At 47.0% G+C, this 15,811-nt stretch overlaps 1 protein-coding gene across 1 annotated transcript in view; it reads right to left on the reverse strand.

The window, feature by feature from the left end:
* The window catches only part of COPG2 (COPI coat complex subunit gamma 2), a 147,797-nt gene that overhangs the window by 9,725 nt on the left and 122,261 nt on the right, over positions 1–15,811 (reverse strand). Inside the window, exons 19-22 of the mRNA XM_073580979.1 lie at positions 9,925–10,064; positions 9,080–9,251; positions 8,708–8,805; positions 8,371–8,509 (exon numbers count right to left, since the gene is read on the reverse strand). Coding sequence (XP_073437080.1) covers positions 8,371–8,509; positions 8,708–8,805; positions 9,080–9,251; positions 9,925–10,064 — 549 coding nt within the window. The remainder of the gene's footprint in view (positions 1–8,370; positions 8,510–8,707; positions 8,806–9,079; positions 9,252–9,924; positions 10,065–15,811) is intronic.

Here is a 15,811-nt window from a genome sequence, read left to right on the forward strand (position 1 = left end):
TAAATATTCAGAATTGAGAGTCCTCAGTGGTTGATACCTTTTAATTATTATTATTTATTTATATAGCGCCATTAATTCCATGGTGCTGTACATGATAAGGGGGTTACATACAAAGTTATAAATATCGTTAACAGTAAACATGACAGACTGGTACAGAGGGGAGAGGACCCTGTCCTTGCGGACTTACATTCTATGGGATAGTGGGGAAGAGACAGAAGGTCGGGGGTGCAGCAGGTCTGGTGGTTTCGAGTCGGCGGCTCGGGCAGTGGTGAGGCGGCAGAATGGTTATTGCAGGCTGTAAGCTTTCCTGAAAAGATGGGTTTTCAGGTTCCATTTGAAGGATCCGAGGGTGGTGGATAATTGGACGTGTTGAGGCATGGAATTCCAGAGGATAGGGGATATTCGGGAGAAATCTTGGGGGCAGTTTTGTGAGGAACGAATAAGTGTGGAGGAGAGTAGGAGGTCTTGGGAGTATTGAAGATTACGTGAGGGACGATATTGGGAGATTAGTTCAGAGATATAGAGAGGGGATAGGCTGTTGATGGCTTTGTAGGTCAGTGTTAGTAGTTTGAACTGGATTCGTTGGTGAATTGGGAGCCAGTGGAAGGATTTGCAGAGGGGAGAGATAGGGGAGTAGTGAGGAGAGAGGTGGATTAGTCAGACAGCAGAGTTGAGGACAGACTGAAGTGGTGCAAGAGAGTTAGCAGGGAGGCCACAGAGGAGAGTGTTGCAGTAGTCAAGGCGTGAGATAATGAGGGCATGTGCAAGAGTTTTAATAGATTGAGGGCTGAGGAAGGGATGAATTCTGGAAATACTTTTGAGTTGGAGGCGACAGGAGGTGGCAAGAGTTTGGACATGTGGTTTGAAGGACAGGGCAGAGTTGGGAGTTACTCCGAGGCAGCGGATATCAGGTGCGGGAGAGAGCGTGATGCCGTTTACCATAATAGATAGATCGGGTAGGGAAGATACGTGAGATGGAGGAAAGATAATGAGTTCAGTTTTGTCTACATTGAGTTTTAGGAAGCAAGAGGTGAAAAAGGAGGATATGGCTGATAGACACTCCGGGATTCTGGACAGCAGAGAGGTGACATCTGGGCCAGAGAGGTAGCTCTGAGTGTCGTCCGCATACAGGTGGTACTGGAAGCCATGGGACTTTATGAGTTGTCCTAGGCCAAGAGTATAGCTGGAAAAAAGTAGGGGCCCCATGACAGAGCCTTGGGGGACTCCAACAGAGAGAGAGCGGGATGAGGAGGTGGTGTGGGAGTGGGAAACGCTTAATGTGCGGTCTGAAGGGTATGAGGCAATCCAGGACAGGGTAAGGTCTTTGATGCCAAGGGAAGAAACATGGATTTTTGTGAGTACTCACCGTAAAATCCTTTTCTCCGAGACGCTCATTGGGGGACACAGAGACTGTGGGTGTGTGCTTCTGCCGTCTGGAGGCCGACACTAAGTGTACAAAAAAAGAGTTAGCTCCTCCTCCGCCGCATACACCCTCGCCCCTAGGCCGGGCGTAACTCAGTTTAGTGCATAAGCAGTAGGAGAACGCGCCTTAAACTCAGGCAAGAAACTATATGTCTGAAAAAGGGGCCACCCTAAACCCTGTACAAGGATTTGTAAAAACTCAAAATAAGTAAATGCCAACTGGCTGATAGGGTGGGTGCTGTGTCCCCCAATGAGCGTCTCGGAGAAAAGGATTTTACGGTGAGTACTCACAAAAATCCATGTTTCTCCTTCGTCTCATTGGGGGACACAGAGACTGTGGGACGTCCTAAAGCAGTCCTCTGGGCGGGATCTTAGCTCACCCAATCCCTGCTAATTTGCGCCCCTGATTAGAGGTGCGCAACTGCTGCCTGGAGAATCTTTCTTCCCAGGCTTGCATCCGAGGATGCCTGGGTATGTACGTTATAATGTTTGACAAACGTATGTAAACTGGACCAGGTAGCTGCTTTGCATACCTGCTCCGCTGAAGCCTGGTGTCGTAGTGCCCATGAGGCACCCACTGCCCGTGCCGAGTGAGCCTTGATCCCTGCCGGAACCGGCGTGCCACTGATTTGATAAGCTTCTTGGACCGTCAGGCGAACCCATCTGGCCAAAGTCGCTCTGGACGCAGTGAGCCCCTTCCTCCGACCCTCTGGAACCACGAATAGAGCGTCTGTCTGGCGGAATGGCGCCGTCCTTGTCACATACCTCCTAAGAGCTCTTACCAGATCCAGGGTGTGCAAAGCCTTCTCTACCCTGTGCACCGGTGCCGGGCAAAACGAGGGCAAGACGATGTCTTCGTTGATATGAAACGCAGACACAACCTTCGGCAAGAAGGGGGGAGCTGGCCTTAAAACTACCTTATCCTTATAAAAGGTTAGGAACGGTGGTTTACAAGATAAGGCCGCCAATTCCGAAACCCGCCTAATAGACGTTATGGCTACTAGAAAAACGACCTTTCTGGACAGGTAAGGTAAAGAGACCTCTTGCAATGGTTCGAAAGGGGCCTCCTGAAGGGCTCTGAGCACCAAATTCAGGTCCCATGATTCCATCGGCGCCTTATAGGGGGGTACTAAATGTGCGACCCCCTGCATAAACGTCCTAACCTGCCAGACGGAAGCGACTTTTCGTTGGAAAAGTACCGACAGGGCCGAGATTTGCGTTCTGAGGGAACTCGGGGCCAACCCTGCGTCCAGCCCTGCCTGTAGAAAAGCCAGTACGTTGGGGATCGAAAAAACCAGAGGAGCCACTTCACGATCCCTACACCAACGGAAGAAAACTTCCCAAGTCCGATGATACACCCTTGCTGAGGAAGGCTTTCGGGCACTCACCATCGTGGCCGCCACATCGCGTCTGAATCCTGCCTGTGTTAACAGCCAAGATTCAATGGCCACGCCGTCAAACACAGGGCCCCTAAGTTCGGATGGCAGATCGGCCCTTGGGACAGTAAGTCCGGCCGATCTGGAAGACGCCAGGGTACGTCCACCACTAGTTGGACCAGATCTGCGTACCAGGCCCGCCGGGGCCAATCTGGGGCCAGCAGAATTGCTGGAACCTTCTCTCTCCTTATTTTCCTGATAACTCTTGGAAGCAGCGGCAGCGGGGGGAACAAGTACGGGAGACGAAACTGGCTCCACGGGAGCACCAGCGCGTCTGCTGCGATTGCCTGCGGATCGAGGGATCGAGCGACAAACCTTAGTACTTTGGCATTCTCTCTGGATGCCATAAGGTCCACGTCTGGTGTCCCCCACCGTTGGCAGATCTGCTGAAAGATCTCGGGGTGCAGGGACCATTCCCCTGCCGCGACCCCCTGTCGGCTGAGAAAATCTGCCGCCCAGTTTTCGACTCCTGGAATGTGCACCGCTGAAATTACCACGCGGTTCTTCTCCGCCCAACGTAGTACCAGTCCGACCTCGCGCATGGCTGCCTGGCTGCGCGTGCCCCCTTGATGGTTGACATATGCTACTGCTGTCGCATTGTCCGTCTGGATGCGCACCGGCCGGTGTCTCAGGAAACACTGGAAATGTTGTAGGGCCAATCGTATTGCCCGTATCTCCAGAATGTTGATCGGGAGAACTATCTCCTGGACTGACCACCGCCCCTGGGCTATGTGACTCTGGAAAACTGCCCCCCAACCTTGCAGGCTTGCATCGGTTGTCACCACCAACCATTGTTCCGGGGGAAAGGGTTTCCCCTGGACCAGAGACGAGTCGCGAGTCCACCACCGGAGCGAACCCCGTACCAGCGGAGACAACTTGCACCGATGACTGAGAGACAGCAGCCTCCGGTCCCATGCTGTCAAGAGCGCATGCTGAAGCGGACGGAGATGGAACTGGGCAAACGGGATTGCTTCTATCGCCGCCACCATTCTGCCCAAAACACTCATGCCATACCGGATGGATCTGGAGCCCGGCTGTAGAAGGTTCCGTATCCCTTGCTTGATTTTTTGCGCCTTGTCCTGAGGGAGGATCACCAGCCCCCGGGAGGTGTCGAAAATCATGCCCAGGAACACGATCTTTTGGGCTGGAACTAAAGACGACTTGTTCCAATTGATCAGCCAGCCCAGACGGGCCAGGGTATCCAGAGTAATACTGACATTGTCCTGGCACTCCTGAAACGACGGCCCCTTTACCAAAAGGTCGTCCAGGTAAGGTAACACCGTTATGCCCCGTGCATGCAGGATGGCCATAACCACCGCCATTATCTTTGTAAAGACTCTGGGGGCAGTGGCCAGACCGAAGGGCAGAGCCACGAATTGGAAGTGACGTCCTCCGATCGCAAATCGCAGGAACCTCTGGTGTGGGGGGAATATCGGAATATGCAGATATGCATCCTGCACATCGATTGAGGCCAGAAATTCCCCTGGATCCATGGCTGCAATGACCGAGCGGAGGGATTCCATCCGGAATCGCCTGACCCTGATGAATCTGTTTAGGATCTTTAGATCCAGAACCGGCCTCACAGTCCCGTCTTTTTTGGGGACCGAAAAAAGATTGGAGTAAAACCCCTGCGACTCTTCGCCCTGCGGCACTGGGGCGATGACCCCTTTGTGCTGTAGCGATGTTACCGCCTGTAACAAACTCTCTGCCTGCGCATCTGTTTTGGAAAGTCGCGAACGGAAGAATCGCTGCGGTGGCCGTCCGACAAACTCTATCTTGTACCCGGACGATACAAGTTCTGCCACCCAAGTGTCGCGAGTCACTGCGACCCAAACGTGGCTGAACCCTAGTAGGCGTCCGCCCACTCTGTCGTCCGTAGGTACGGAGTGCCTCCAGTCATTTAGCTGGAGGCTTTTGGGGCCTGGCCCCCTTCGCTCTGGGTAAATGGCCTCGGCCTCTACCCAGCGGATTGGCCCTGTAAGAGACTTGTTTTTCCCTACTCTGGCCATCGTTTGCGGAGGAGTACGCCCTGGCCGAAGACCCCCCCCAGGGGCTACGAAAGGGGCGAAAACGCCTTTGCGTTTGCCTGAAAGCCGGGCAACTTCTCTGCTGCGGAAGGAAACTACTTTTCCCCCCTGTGGCTTCTGAGATGAGCCTATCCAGCTTCTCACCGAACAGTCGATTGCCCTGGAAAGGCAATGAGGTTAAGGATTTTTTAGAGATAGAATCCGCTTTCCACAGTCTCAGCCATAATGCACGCCTAATGGCGATCGCATTCGCCGCCGCCACCGCCGAGCACTCGGCCGCGTCCAGTGAGGCGCTGACAAGATAATCACTTGCTCCTGACATCTGATTTGCCACCTCTAAGACCTCTGCGGGGAGATCCCTGTCCTGGAGGGCCTTATACAGAGCGTCCCCCCACGAAACCATGGCCTTAGCCACCCAAGTCGCCGCAAAGGAGGGGGCCAGAGCCGACCCTGCTGCCTCATATACCGAGCGGGCAAGCCCGTCCATGAGGCGATCAGTTGGGTCCTTTATAGAGGAAACACTGGGTATCGACAATAGCGATCTTGATGCTAAACGTGATACCGGAGGGTCCACTACTGGCGACTCCACCCAAGCCTTATGGAGCTCAGGGGGAAACGGATACTTTGCCTGCAGCGCTTTTTGCATTGCAAAACGCTTATCCGGGTGATCTCTATGTTTCTGGACTAGCTCCTCAAACTCCGGATGCGTGGCAAATCTTCTATGTGGTCGCCTGGATTTCTTAAAAGAGACCTTGTGACCTGAGACTGTGGGCACATCGTCCTCGATCTCTAATGTCTGGTTGACTGCCTCAATGAGACTGTCCACCGAATCCTGGAACCCCAGACTTTCTAGATTCCAGGCCTCTTCCTCCTCTCCTTCATCCTGATCGCTCCCAGAGCTCAGAGACGGGGAACGGGATGCCCTAATACCCGCCGCTGAAGCCCCGGAGGGTCCGGCCGACGGGGAACGAACCCTCTTGATATGAGCTTGCCTGGTACTGGAGCGACCTCTAATGGTTGGAGGGTCCTGAGACGAGGACGAGCTCTCTTCCGCTGGCAGACCCCCCTCTCTGTTCCTGCCCGGGCCCTGAAGGGATTCAATTGCCCTTGTAAGGGACAGCATAGATTGCGATAAGGACACTGCCCATTCCGGGGGGTCCTGACCCCTGGGTTCAGAAACAGTGGGGGGCTCCTGGGCGCGCTCCGACTCACAGGCTTCACAATATTTACCCGCCTGTGCCTTTGGCAGCCTGACCCCACAGGACACGCAAACCGCGTAAAGGAAAGAGTGAGCTTTCCCTTTGGCAGACATACTTGCACAGGCTGAAGGCAGAGTAGAAGGAGGAGGAGGGTAACCTCTTCCCTGACAGGCAGCGTGGTTCTCCAAAACGGAGTTACACTCACCCACCGGCTCCTGTCCGCAGTCCCCTGCGTGGATGCGAGGCGTTAGGGGGAAGTCTCTCCGGCACCTATATCGCACGTCTCCGCATTTGCCGCCTGCCCCCGCCGCGTCAGCGGGCGGGACTTCCGGCTACCACCGGACGTCAGCGGGCGGGACTTCCGGCTACCACCGGAAGTCAGCCGGGCGGGACTTCCGGCAACCACCGGAAGTCGGCGCGCGGCCACGCGCGATTGCAGCGCGGCTGCGGCCGCCGGCGGGCCTCCGGCCGCGCTCCGTGCCTGGATACACGCGGCGTGCGGAGCCCGGGTCACCAGCGCCAGCTTGCGGTGTGCTGCAGGGACGGATCGCCCCATATAGAAAAAGGTGAGCAGGACCGCCGGAGGGGGAGGGGGGGGTGGGGTGCTCTGTCGGTCTTACTCACGGCCTCTTCCCCCCTTCTATCGCCGCCCCCGCTCCCGCTCTCACCTGCGCCTCCGATTCAGCCCCCTGGACTCACATCAAGGGGTGGACGGGGCTTCCATACTGCTGTAGTAGGAGAGGAACAACGTGGAGGCTGACCACTGGTTCTGCTCACACGCGCCTGATGAAGTTGTGGGGAAACCGAGTCCTCTAATCAGGACGCGTTGCCCCTCTTTCGATAAAAAATAGATGTCTGGAAAAAAGTCCCAGATGTGTCCCTCGGTGCGGGAGAGGACACGTGGAGGGTTACTCACACGTGGTCGCCCGTTGGTGATTTGGGGAGATCGGATCCTCTCTATAGGATCCGTCGCCCCTATCTTATCTTCATAGAAAAAAGGGAGAAAAAAAAAAAAAAAAAATCTAGTCTGGAACTCCAGACTGCGTGTGCCTCCATCAGACACTAAGCAAAAACTGAGTTACGCCCGGCCTAGGGGCGAGGGTGTATGCGGCGGAGGAGGAGCTAACTCTTTTTTTGTACACTTAGTGTCGGCCTCCAGACGGCAGAAGCACACACCCACAGTCTCTGTGTCCCCCAATGAGACGAAGGAGAAAGAATCTGTAGCAGTAGACAGTGGTCGACTGTGTCGAAGGCAGACGACAGGTCGAGAAGGAGGAAGATGGAGAACTGTCTGTTAGCTTTGGCTGCAGGTCAATAGTAATTTTGATCAGGGCAGTTTCAGTGGAGTGGTGGGGGCGGAAGCCAGATTGAAGGATGTCAAGGAGGGAGTTAGATGAGAGGTGGGAGGAAAGTTGAGCATGGACATGCTGTTCAAGGAATTTGGAAGCAAACGGGAGCAGTGATATGGGGCGATAGCTGGGCATAGCAGTTGGGTCAAGGTTTGATTTTTTGAGGATGGGTGTTATGGTGGCATGTTTGAAGGCAGAGGGGAAGGTACCAGAAGATAGGGATAGGTTGAAGAAATGGGTTAGGGCTGGAATGATCATGTTAGTGAGAGGTTGGGGAGCAGGTGGGAAGGGATGGGGTCAAGTGCACAGGTGGTGAGGTGTGATTTGGAAAGGAGATGAGTAAGCTCTCCTTCAGCGATGTTCGAGAGGGAAGTTATTAGGGCACAGGTCTGGTATGTGGAGTGTTTGGGGTGGTGGAACAGTAAAGGTTTTCCTTGTTTTGTCGTTCTTGTTTTTGAAGTAGGTGACAAAGTCCTCAGCAGAGATGAGGGAAGTTGGAGGTGGCAGTGGTGGGCGGAGGAGAGTTAAAAGTGCTGAACATTTGTTTTGGGTTGTGGGATAATGAAGATACAAGGTTTGTGAAAAAGGTCTAATGGCTAACTGAAAAGAAGGTAACACACTGCAAGCTTTCGAGACTACTCAGGTCTCTTCATCAGGCATTGACTAATACAAGATCTGAAGAATCACATATTTCTGCACATATTTTTTAATCTACTGGCTAACACGGTACAAAGATATTCATCTTTCCTGTATCATATTTGAGAGGTGACACCAGATTTACATGTAGCTAAAACTCCATATACTATGGGCCTCAAAATAAACAAGGTCCTGTTGCAAAATTTTCGAAGTTGGAAGGTAGACACGTCACATACACCCAATAAAGTCTCTTATAAAAAGCAAAGTCTGTGCGACCGACTAGTCAGAGAGCTTTACTTACCTTCCAGGGTTTTAGTAGTACTGAGCGCAAAGGTTTCCTCTTTCTCATGGGAGTCTCCAACCTCATCCCATGCTGCTCCAAAATTTGGCTTCAACACTTTTTGAATATGGTCTTCAATAGTAACCTCTAAGTCTTCAAGCTAAAAAATTAAAAAATTAAAAAATAAAATCATAGAAATATCACTGTTTCTCACTTTTATATTTATATCATGGTCAACATTTATAAGAGATTCCAATCCATCCCTTAAGCTTTACTATGGAAATCTATGAGCCCCAATTTCCCCCAAAAATCTACATAAAATGTACACAAACTAAAGAGCACTCATTAATTGACATACCACATATTCATCGCTGTAACCTTCATCATCAGGGACTCCTGTGTGAGGATCACAGTCTCTGACCACAAACTTCATTGTACAGTTAAATGTGCAAGACACTGAAAAAGAAAATAAATCCATCACATAATTCAAGGTGAAAAGCAAGTTGATGCAAGTAGAACATATAAATCTATCCACACACATAACTTATTGCCTGTAATAAGTGATTAGTTTAATGCTCAATTACAGCATGTTTTTCCTTTTTTTAATGTTTTAAAAATTGTATGTACAACATTATGATTATGAAATGCCAATTGGAATTGAGCAGATAAATGATGCCCAAAGGCAAATGTTGCACTGGTGTATGCAAACTTTTGTTTTCCATTGATGTACCTGCTGTGGACTCATCTTCAGGAAGCCTGACGAGAGTGTAGCATATGCCAGGCTGGTTGTACTGGAGACTCGGCGCTTGGACATAATAGACCACTTCATACCCTTCTGAAGGCTCCACTTGAACAATAACCTTTTCTAATAGCTGGTCATTCAGGGTGTTGGTACAGTCAAACTATATGCACAAAGTGAAAATGAAGAAAGTATTCTACAGGGGAATTATTTATGTATGTAACAGATATGAACACCTTTTTACATATGATAGGGGTTACTAGAAGTTAATAAAATAGCAATCTGCATTCATTTTCAGACCCCTGATAAGCAGTTTGTATTACCCAAGTATCAGATTTTTATCTTGTTGGAGTGTCTCTCCCTCCATGTAATAAATGCTGGATGTGAGAGCTCTGTGCACTTGCTCTTCACTTGCTTTTATATGTCAAGCATAGCTCTAATATTGCACTTGTTTACGCTCCATGTGCTTTCATCCTAACCTATAGCCCATTTTCTCTGCCATCCCAGAGACTGTAGATGGTTCCCCCCTCGATACACTGTAGAGCTATTTGTACAAGATCTCCCTACAAAAAACTACTATAGCCAACGCTGAAAAAAGGGATGGGAGTACAGAGATCCTGATGGATTTATATCTTCTTTGAAAAGCACTGGGCTAGATAAAGGACTTGCAGTCACTCTGAAGCAGGTAACTGGTAGTAAATTTTTAATACTGACTAAGTGGCTTATCTTTGCATTTAGAAATCAAATTAGCAATAAAAAAAAAAAAAATCGATGCAAAAGATGTACATGGCCTTAAAAAAAAACCAAACTAAATATACAGGAAAAAGCACACCAACCTGAAATACAATATGATCTGTGAAAACATGCTTAACACAGCGAACAAAATACTCGGTTTCTGCTTCTGTGAGTTGTACAGGTTCAGAGGACTTAAACAGTGGTCCCAAGTTTCTGAATTCTGGAATGGCTGCCAGTTGTTCTGCAAGCAGAAGAGCGTCAGATCAATTGTGGCAAATCTGAGAAGGTGACCAGTCTGAGCAAAAACAAGTTCAGATGTTCAAATTCCTTACATCTTATTACCATCATTCTCTCACGCAAAACGTTTCCTCCGTGGTTACCTATACATTTTTAACCGTTACAATTCTAGAGATTCTTGTTTACTAAAATATACAATCAAATGCTTATGAGGGGGTGGATTGAGGGTAATATCCTTATTACTTGGACCCCACTCGAAGTGAATGGGCCACAGTGCTAGTTTTATACTTAACCCCTTAATGTCTATAGACGTGCAGAGTCCGTCATGGCAGGAGGTGACTTCCCGCACCATGACGGACTCTGCACGTCCTGCCTTTGAACTGTCACTGCGTGTAAACACGCAGTTTCAGTTCAGTGCCGACAGCTGTCTATGACAGCTGAGGCACAGCTAGGGGGGCAGGGACCCTTGCACTTGGTCCCTGCACCCACAGCGCTGTGATTGGTCAGTCAATCTGACAGACCAAACACAGCAGTGATGAGCAGGAGAAGCTGAAATTTGAGCTTCTCCTTGCCCGATCAGTGAAGGAGCTCATCGCTGCAGTGGCTGAGCGTCCTGCACTGACAGCTAGGAGCGGAGCCCCCACCGCCCCTGGCTGTTAACACCCTCACTGCTGCGTTCGCAGTGTTCAGAGGGGGAGGCAGAGGGTAGGGTGCTCCCTCTGCCTCAGGTCGGTCCCCGCGATGTAATCGTGGGGCCCGACCTGTGCCATGATGACCCGGAGGTGTCATGACAACTTCCGGGTCACTTACCTATGGAAAGCTGGTGAGAACATGCTCATAGCATGGTGACACCAGCTTTCAGCATTGGTATAATGCATTACAATGATGGAGCATCGCAATGTATTATACCTAATGTGAAAGTCAAAGTCCCATGAAGGGACAAGGTAAAAAAAAAACAAAACATTTTTTAAATAAATAGGTAAAAAAAAGTAATAATAAAAAATAATTAAAAAATTCCCTAAAAAATCCCCTCAAAATTACACATTTTTATGTAAAAAAAAATAAACAAAAAATATACGTTTGGTATCGTCACATCGGTAAATATCCCATCAATAAAAGTGTCACCCTAGATAACCCCTTCAGTGAACGCCGTAAAAGAAAAAACAAACAAAAAAGTAGCAAGTTATTCTTTTTCTAAGCGGTATCATCATACCGCTTGGAAAAAGTGCAATAACACGCGATCAAAAAGACGGATATAAACATGGTACCGCTGAAACCGTCATCTTGTCCCGCAAAAAATGAGCCACAGCATCATCAGTGAAAAAATAAAAAAAGTTATAGCTCGCAGAATAAAGTGATGCAAAAATAATTATTTTTTCTATAAAAGTTTTTATTGTGTAAAAAACACTAAAACATAAAAAAAGATATAAATGAGGTATCGCTGTAATCGTCGTGACCCGAAGAATAAAGTTGCCATACTAATTTTACCACACGCGGAACAGATGGGAAAAAAAAAGCATTCCTAAATTGCTGGTTTTTGTTCATTCAAAAAATTAACAGAAAAATCAGAATAGAAAGCGATCAAAAAACGTTATGTGCCCGAAAATGGTACCAATAAAGCAGTCAGCTCTTCCCGCAAAAATCAAGCCTGCACATGGCTCTGTTGGCCGAAATATGGAAAAATTATAGCTCATTAAAGATAATTTTTGTGGAAAAAAATATGATTTTTTATTTTCACGCCCGGGCGTTATAAACTTCTGTGAAGCACTTGGGGGTTCAAAGTGCTCACCACACATCAAGTTAAGCTCCATGGGGGGGGGGTCTGGTTTCCAAAATGTGGTCACTTGTGGGGGGTTTCTACTGTTTTGGCACATCAGGGGCTCTGCAAACGCAACATGACGCCCGAAGAACATTCCATCAAAGTCTCCATTCCAAAACGGTGCTCCTGCCCTTCTAAGCGCTGCCATGCGCCCAAACAGTGGATCCACCCCACATATGGGGTATCAGCGTACTCAGGACAAATTGCACCACAACTGTTGGGGTCCTATTTCTCCTGTTACCCTTGTGAAAATAAAAATTTTGGGGAAAGATCATTTTTGTGGAAAAAAATGATTTTTTTTATTTTCACGGCTCTACGTTATAAACTTCTGTAACGCACTTGGGGGTTCAAAGTGCTCACCACACATCTAGATAAGCTCCTTGGAGGGTCTAGTTTCCAAACTGGGGTCATTTGTGGGGGGTTTCCACTGTTTAGGCACACAGGGGCTCTCCAAATGCGACATGGCGTCCGATCTCAATTCCAGCCAAAAAAGTCAAATGGCGCTCGTTCCCTTCTGAGCGCTGCCATGCACCCAAATAGTAATTTACCCCCACATATGGGGCATCAGCGTACTCAGGACAAATTGCTCAATAACTTTTATGGGTCCTGTTACCCTTGCGAAAATAAAAATTCGGGGTGAAAAGATAATTTTTGTGGAAAAAAACTGAGTCCAAACAAAAATTTTGGGGAAAAAAATGTAAATGTTCATTTTTTCCTTCCACATTCCTTCAATTCTTGTGACGTACCTAAACGGTTAATAAACTTCTTGAATGTGGTTTTGAACACCTTGAGGGGTGCAGTTTTTAGAATGGTGTCACTTTTGAGTATTTTCTGTTATATTGACCCCCCAAAATCACTTCAAATGTGAGGTGGTCCCTAAAAAAAATGGTTTTGTAAATTTTGTTGGAAAAATTAGAAATTGCTGGTCAACTTCTAACCCTTATAACTTCCTAAGAAAAAAAAAATTTGGTTCCAAAATTGTGCTGATGTAAAGTAGACGTGTGGGAAATGTTATTTATTAACTATTTTTTGTGACATATCTCTCTGATTAAGGGCATAAAAATTAAAAGTTTGAAAATTGCAAAATTGTTTGCCATATTTCCATTTTTTTCATAAATAAGCGCAAGTCATATCGAAGAAATTTTACCACTAACATGAAGTACAATATGTCAGGAAAAAACCATGTCAGAATCAGCGAGATCCGTTGAAGCGTTCCAGAGTTATAACCTCATAAAGTGACAGTGGTCCGATTTCAAAATTAAGGCATGGTCTTTAACCTACAAAATGGCTTGGTCGTTAAGGGGTTAAAAGGCATCAGGATAATTTTTAATTCAAAGTGAGTGGCTGGGAGAGCCACTATGTAAGGAAAAAGCCATAAAGTCTTTCCATTAGTTCTTGATACAGGAAAGATGTATATCTTTGTACAGTGTTAGCCAGTAGATAGAAAAATATTCAGAATTGAGAGTCCTCATTGGTTGATACCTTTTAATGGCTAACTGAAAAGATGGTAACACATTGCAAGCTTTCGAGACTACTCAGGTCTCTTCTTCAGGCTGGACTAATACAAAATCTGAAGAGTCACATATTTATGCACAATACAACACAGAAAAAATGCAATGGATAAGACAAGTGACGTGAAGCAGAAACTATCAATATGGGAGAGGGAGAAACATAAATATTGGACCAGTACATAGATAAGGAGTCCGGATGTTTTATAGTCCTCTGATTGGGGTCTCCTAATGTGTTGTGATGCCCCCACCAGGTCTTGAAAGCAAATTCCTTAATTGATGTAAAAAGACATAAATCCATGCGACACATTCATTCCAGCACTGAGAGTGTCAAAGGTCGTCATCAATTTATACTCCCAAACACGTCTCTCTCCCTGAGATGTGAAGTTACCTTTCAATACCAGTAATTTCATATCCATGTTGCTGTGATCAGGGATACAAAAATGTTTTGCCACAGGTAGATCCATTCTTTTTTCTCTTATTGTGTGACGATGAGCATTCATCCTTGTTCTAAGCTTTTGCCCTGTCTCCCCCACATACAGACCCCCAGTTGGACATTTAGTACAAATAATTAAGTACACCACATTAGATGTAATGCAGCTGAAAGTACCTGGGATCTTGTAGTCCTGATGTGAGTTGGGGATCTTTATCTTGTCCGTGGTCATTATAAATGGACAAGTTTTACATTTTTTCTGGTTACAAGGAAAGGTTCCTGCAGCTGTTGGAGAGGACTGGGAGCTTCTGACAATGATGCTTCTTAAATTTGGGGGCTGCCTAAAACACAGCAGTGGGGGGTCTGGAAAAATGGATTGTAATCGGGCATATTTTTGTAGTAAAGGTTGTAATTTCCGTGCAGCTCCCCTTAGCACTTCCAGATTTGGGTTGTAGGTGACTACTAGAGGCACCCGGTTATTTTCTTCTTTAGCTTTGTAATGTAGCAGGTGATTCCTTGACATTCCGGTGGCTCTTGTAATTTGGTTTTCAATTGTTCTTGGATGGTAGCCCTGATTCAAAAAGGTCTTTTTGAGGCGACCAAGGTGTTTGTATCTATCCATGGGGTTGGAACATATACGATTGTATCTGATGGCTTGGCTATAGATAATAGAGTTCTTTATGTGTTTTGGATGGAAACTGTCCCATTTAAGGTATGTTGGACGGTCGATTGACTTTTGATACAGGAATGTCTCTATTTCATTGTTTTTTAGCTTAATGATGGTGTCCAAAAAGTTAATCTCAATGCTGGAGTAGTTGAGTGTTAAATTGATGGTGGGATGAAATTGATTAAACTGTTCGTGGAGCGTCTTTAGCTGTTGCTCAGACTCCGTCCAGATGATTAAAATATCATCAATGAAGCGGTAGTAGGCCAGGGGCCTGATGGGGCATGAGGACAAAAAGTCGCTTTCAAGCTTGGCCATGAAAAGATTTGCATACTGTGGAGCCATTTTACTTCCCATAGCTGGGCCAGTCTCTTGTAGATAGATCTTGTTGTCAAGTAATTGTGGGTGAGGATGAATTTTATAAGTTTCACCACAGCATCAGTCCCTGTGTTTTCCATGAAGAATTTGCAGGCATTTAATCCATCGTGGTGGGGGATATTAGAGTACACTGCTGTGTTTTAGGCAGCCCCCAAATTTAAGAAGCATCATTGTCAGAAGCTCCCTGTCCTCTCCAACAGCTTCAGGAACCTTTCCTTGAAACCAGAAAAAATGTAAAACTTGTCCATTTATAATGACCACGGACAAGATAAAGATCCCCAACTCACATCAGGACTACAAGATCCCAGGTACTTTCAGCTGCATTACATCTAATGTGGTGTACTTAATTATTTGTACTAAATGTCCAACTGGGAGTCTGTATGTGGGGGAGACAGGGAAAAAGCTTAGAACAAGGATGAATGCTCATTGTCACATAATAAGAGAAAAAAGAATGGATCTACCTGGGGCAAAACATTTTTGTATCCCTGATCACAGCAACATGGATATGAAATTACTGCTATTGAAAGGTAACTTCACATCTCAGAGGGTGAGACGTGTTTGGGAGTATAAATTGATGACGACCTTTGATACTCTCAGTGCTGGAATGAATGTGTCGCATGGATTTATGTCTTTTTACATCAATTAAGGAATTTGCTTTCAAGACCTGGTGGGGGCATCACAACACATTAGGAGACCCCAATCAGAGGACTATAAAACATCCGGACTCCTTATATATGTACTGGTCCAATATTTATGTTTCTCCCTCTCCCATATTGATAGTTCTGCTTTACGTCACTTGTCTTATCCATTGCATTTTTTCTGTGTTGTATTGTGCATAAATATGTGACTCTTCAGATTTTGTATTAGTCTAGCCTGAAGAAGAGACCTGAGTAGTCTCGAAAGCTTGCAATGTGTTACCATCTTTTCAGTTAGCCATTAAAAAGGTATC

Source organism: Dendrobates tinctorius, unplaced genomic scaffold (genome assembly GCF_039654945.1).
Source record: "Dendrobates tinctorius isolate UK_male_01 unplaced genomic scaffold, ASM3965494v1 ptg000066l, whole genome shotgun sequence".
Classification (NCBI taxonomy): Eukaryota; Metazoa; Chordata; class Amphibia; order Anura; family Dendrobatidae; genus Dendrobates; species Dendrobates tinctorius.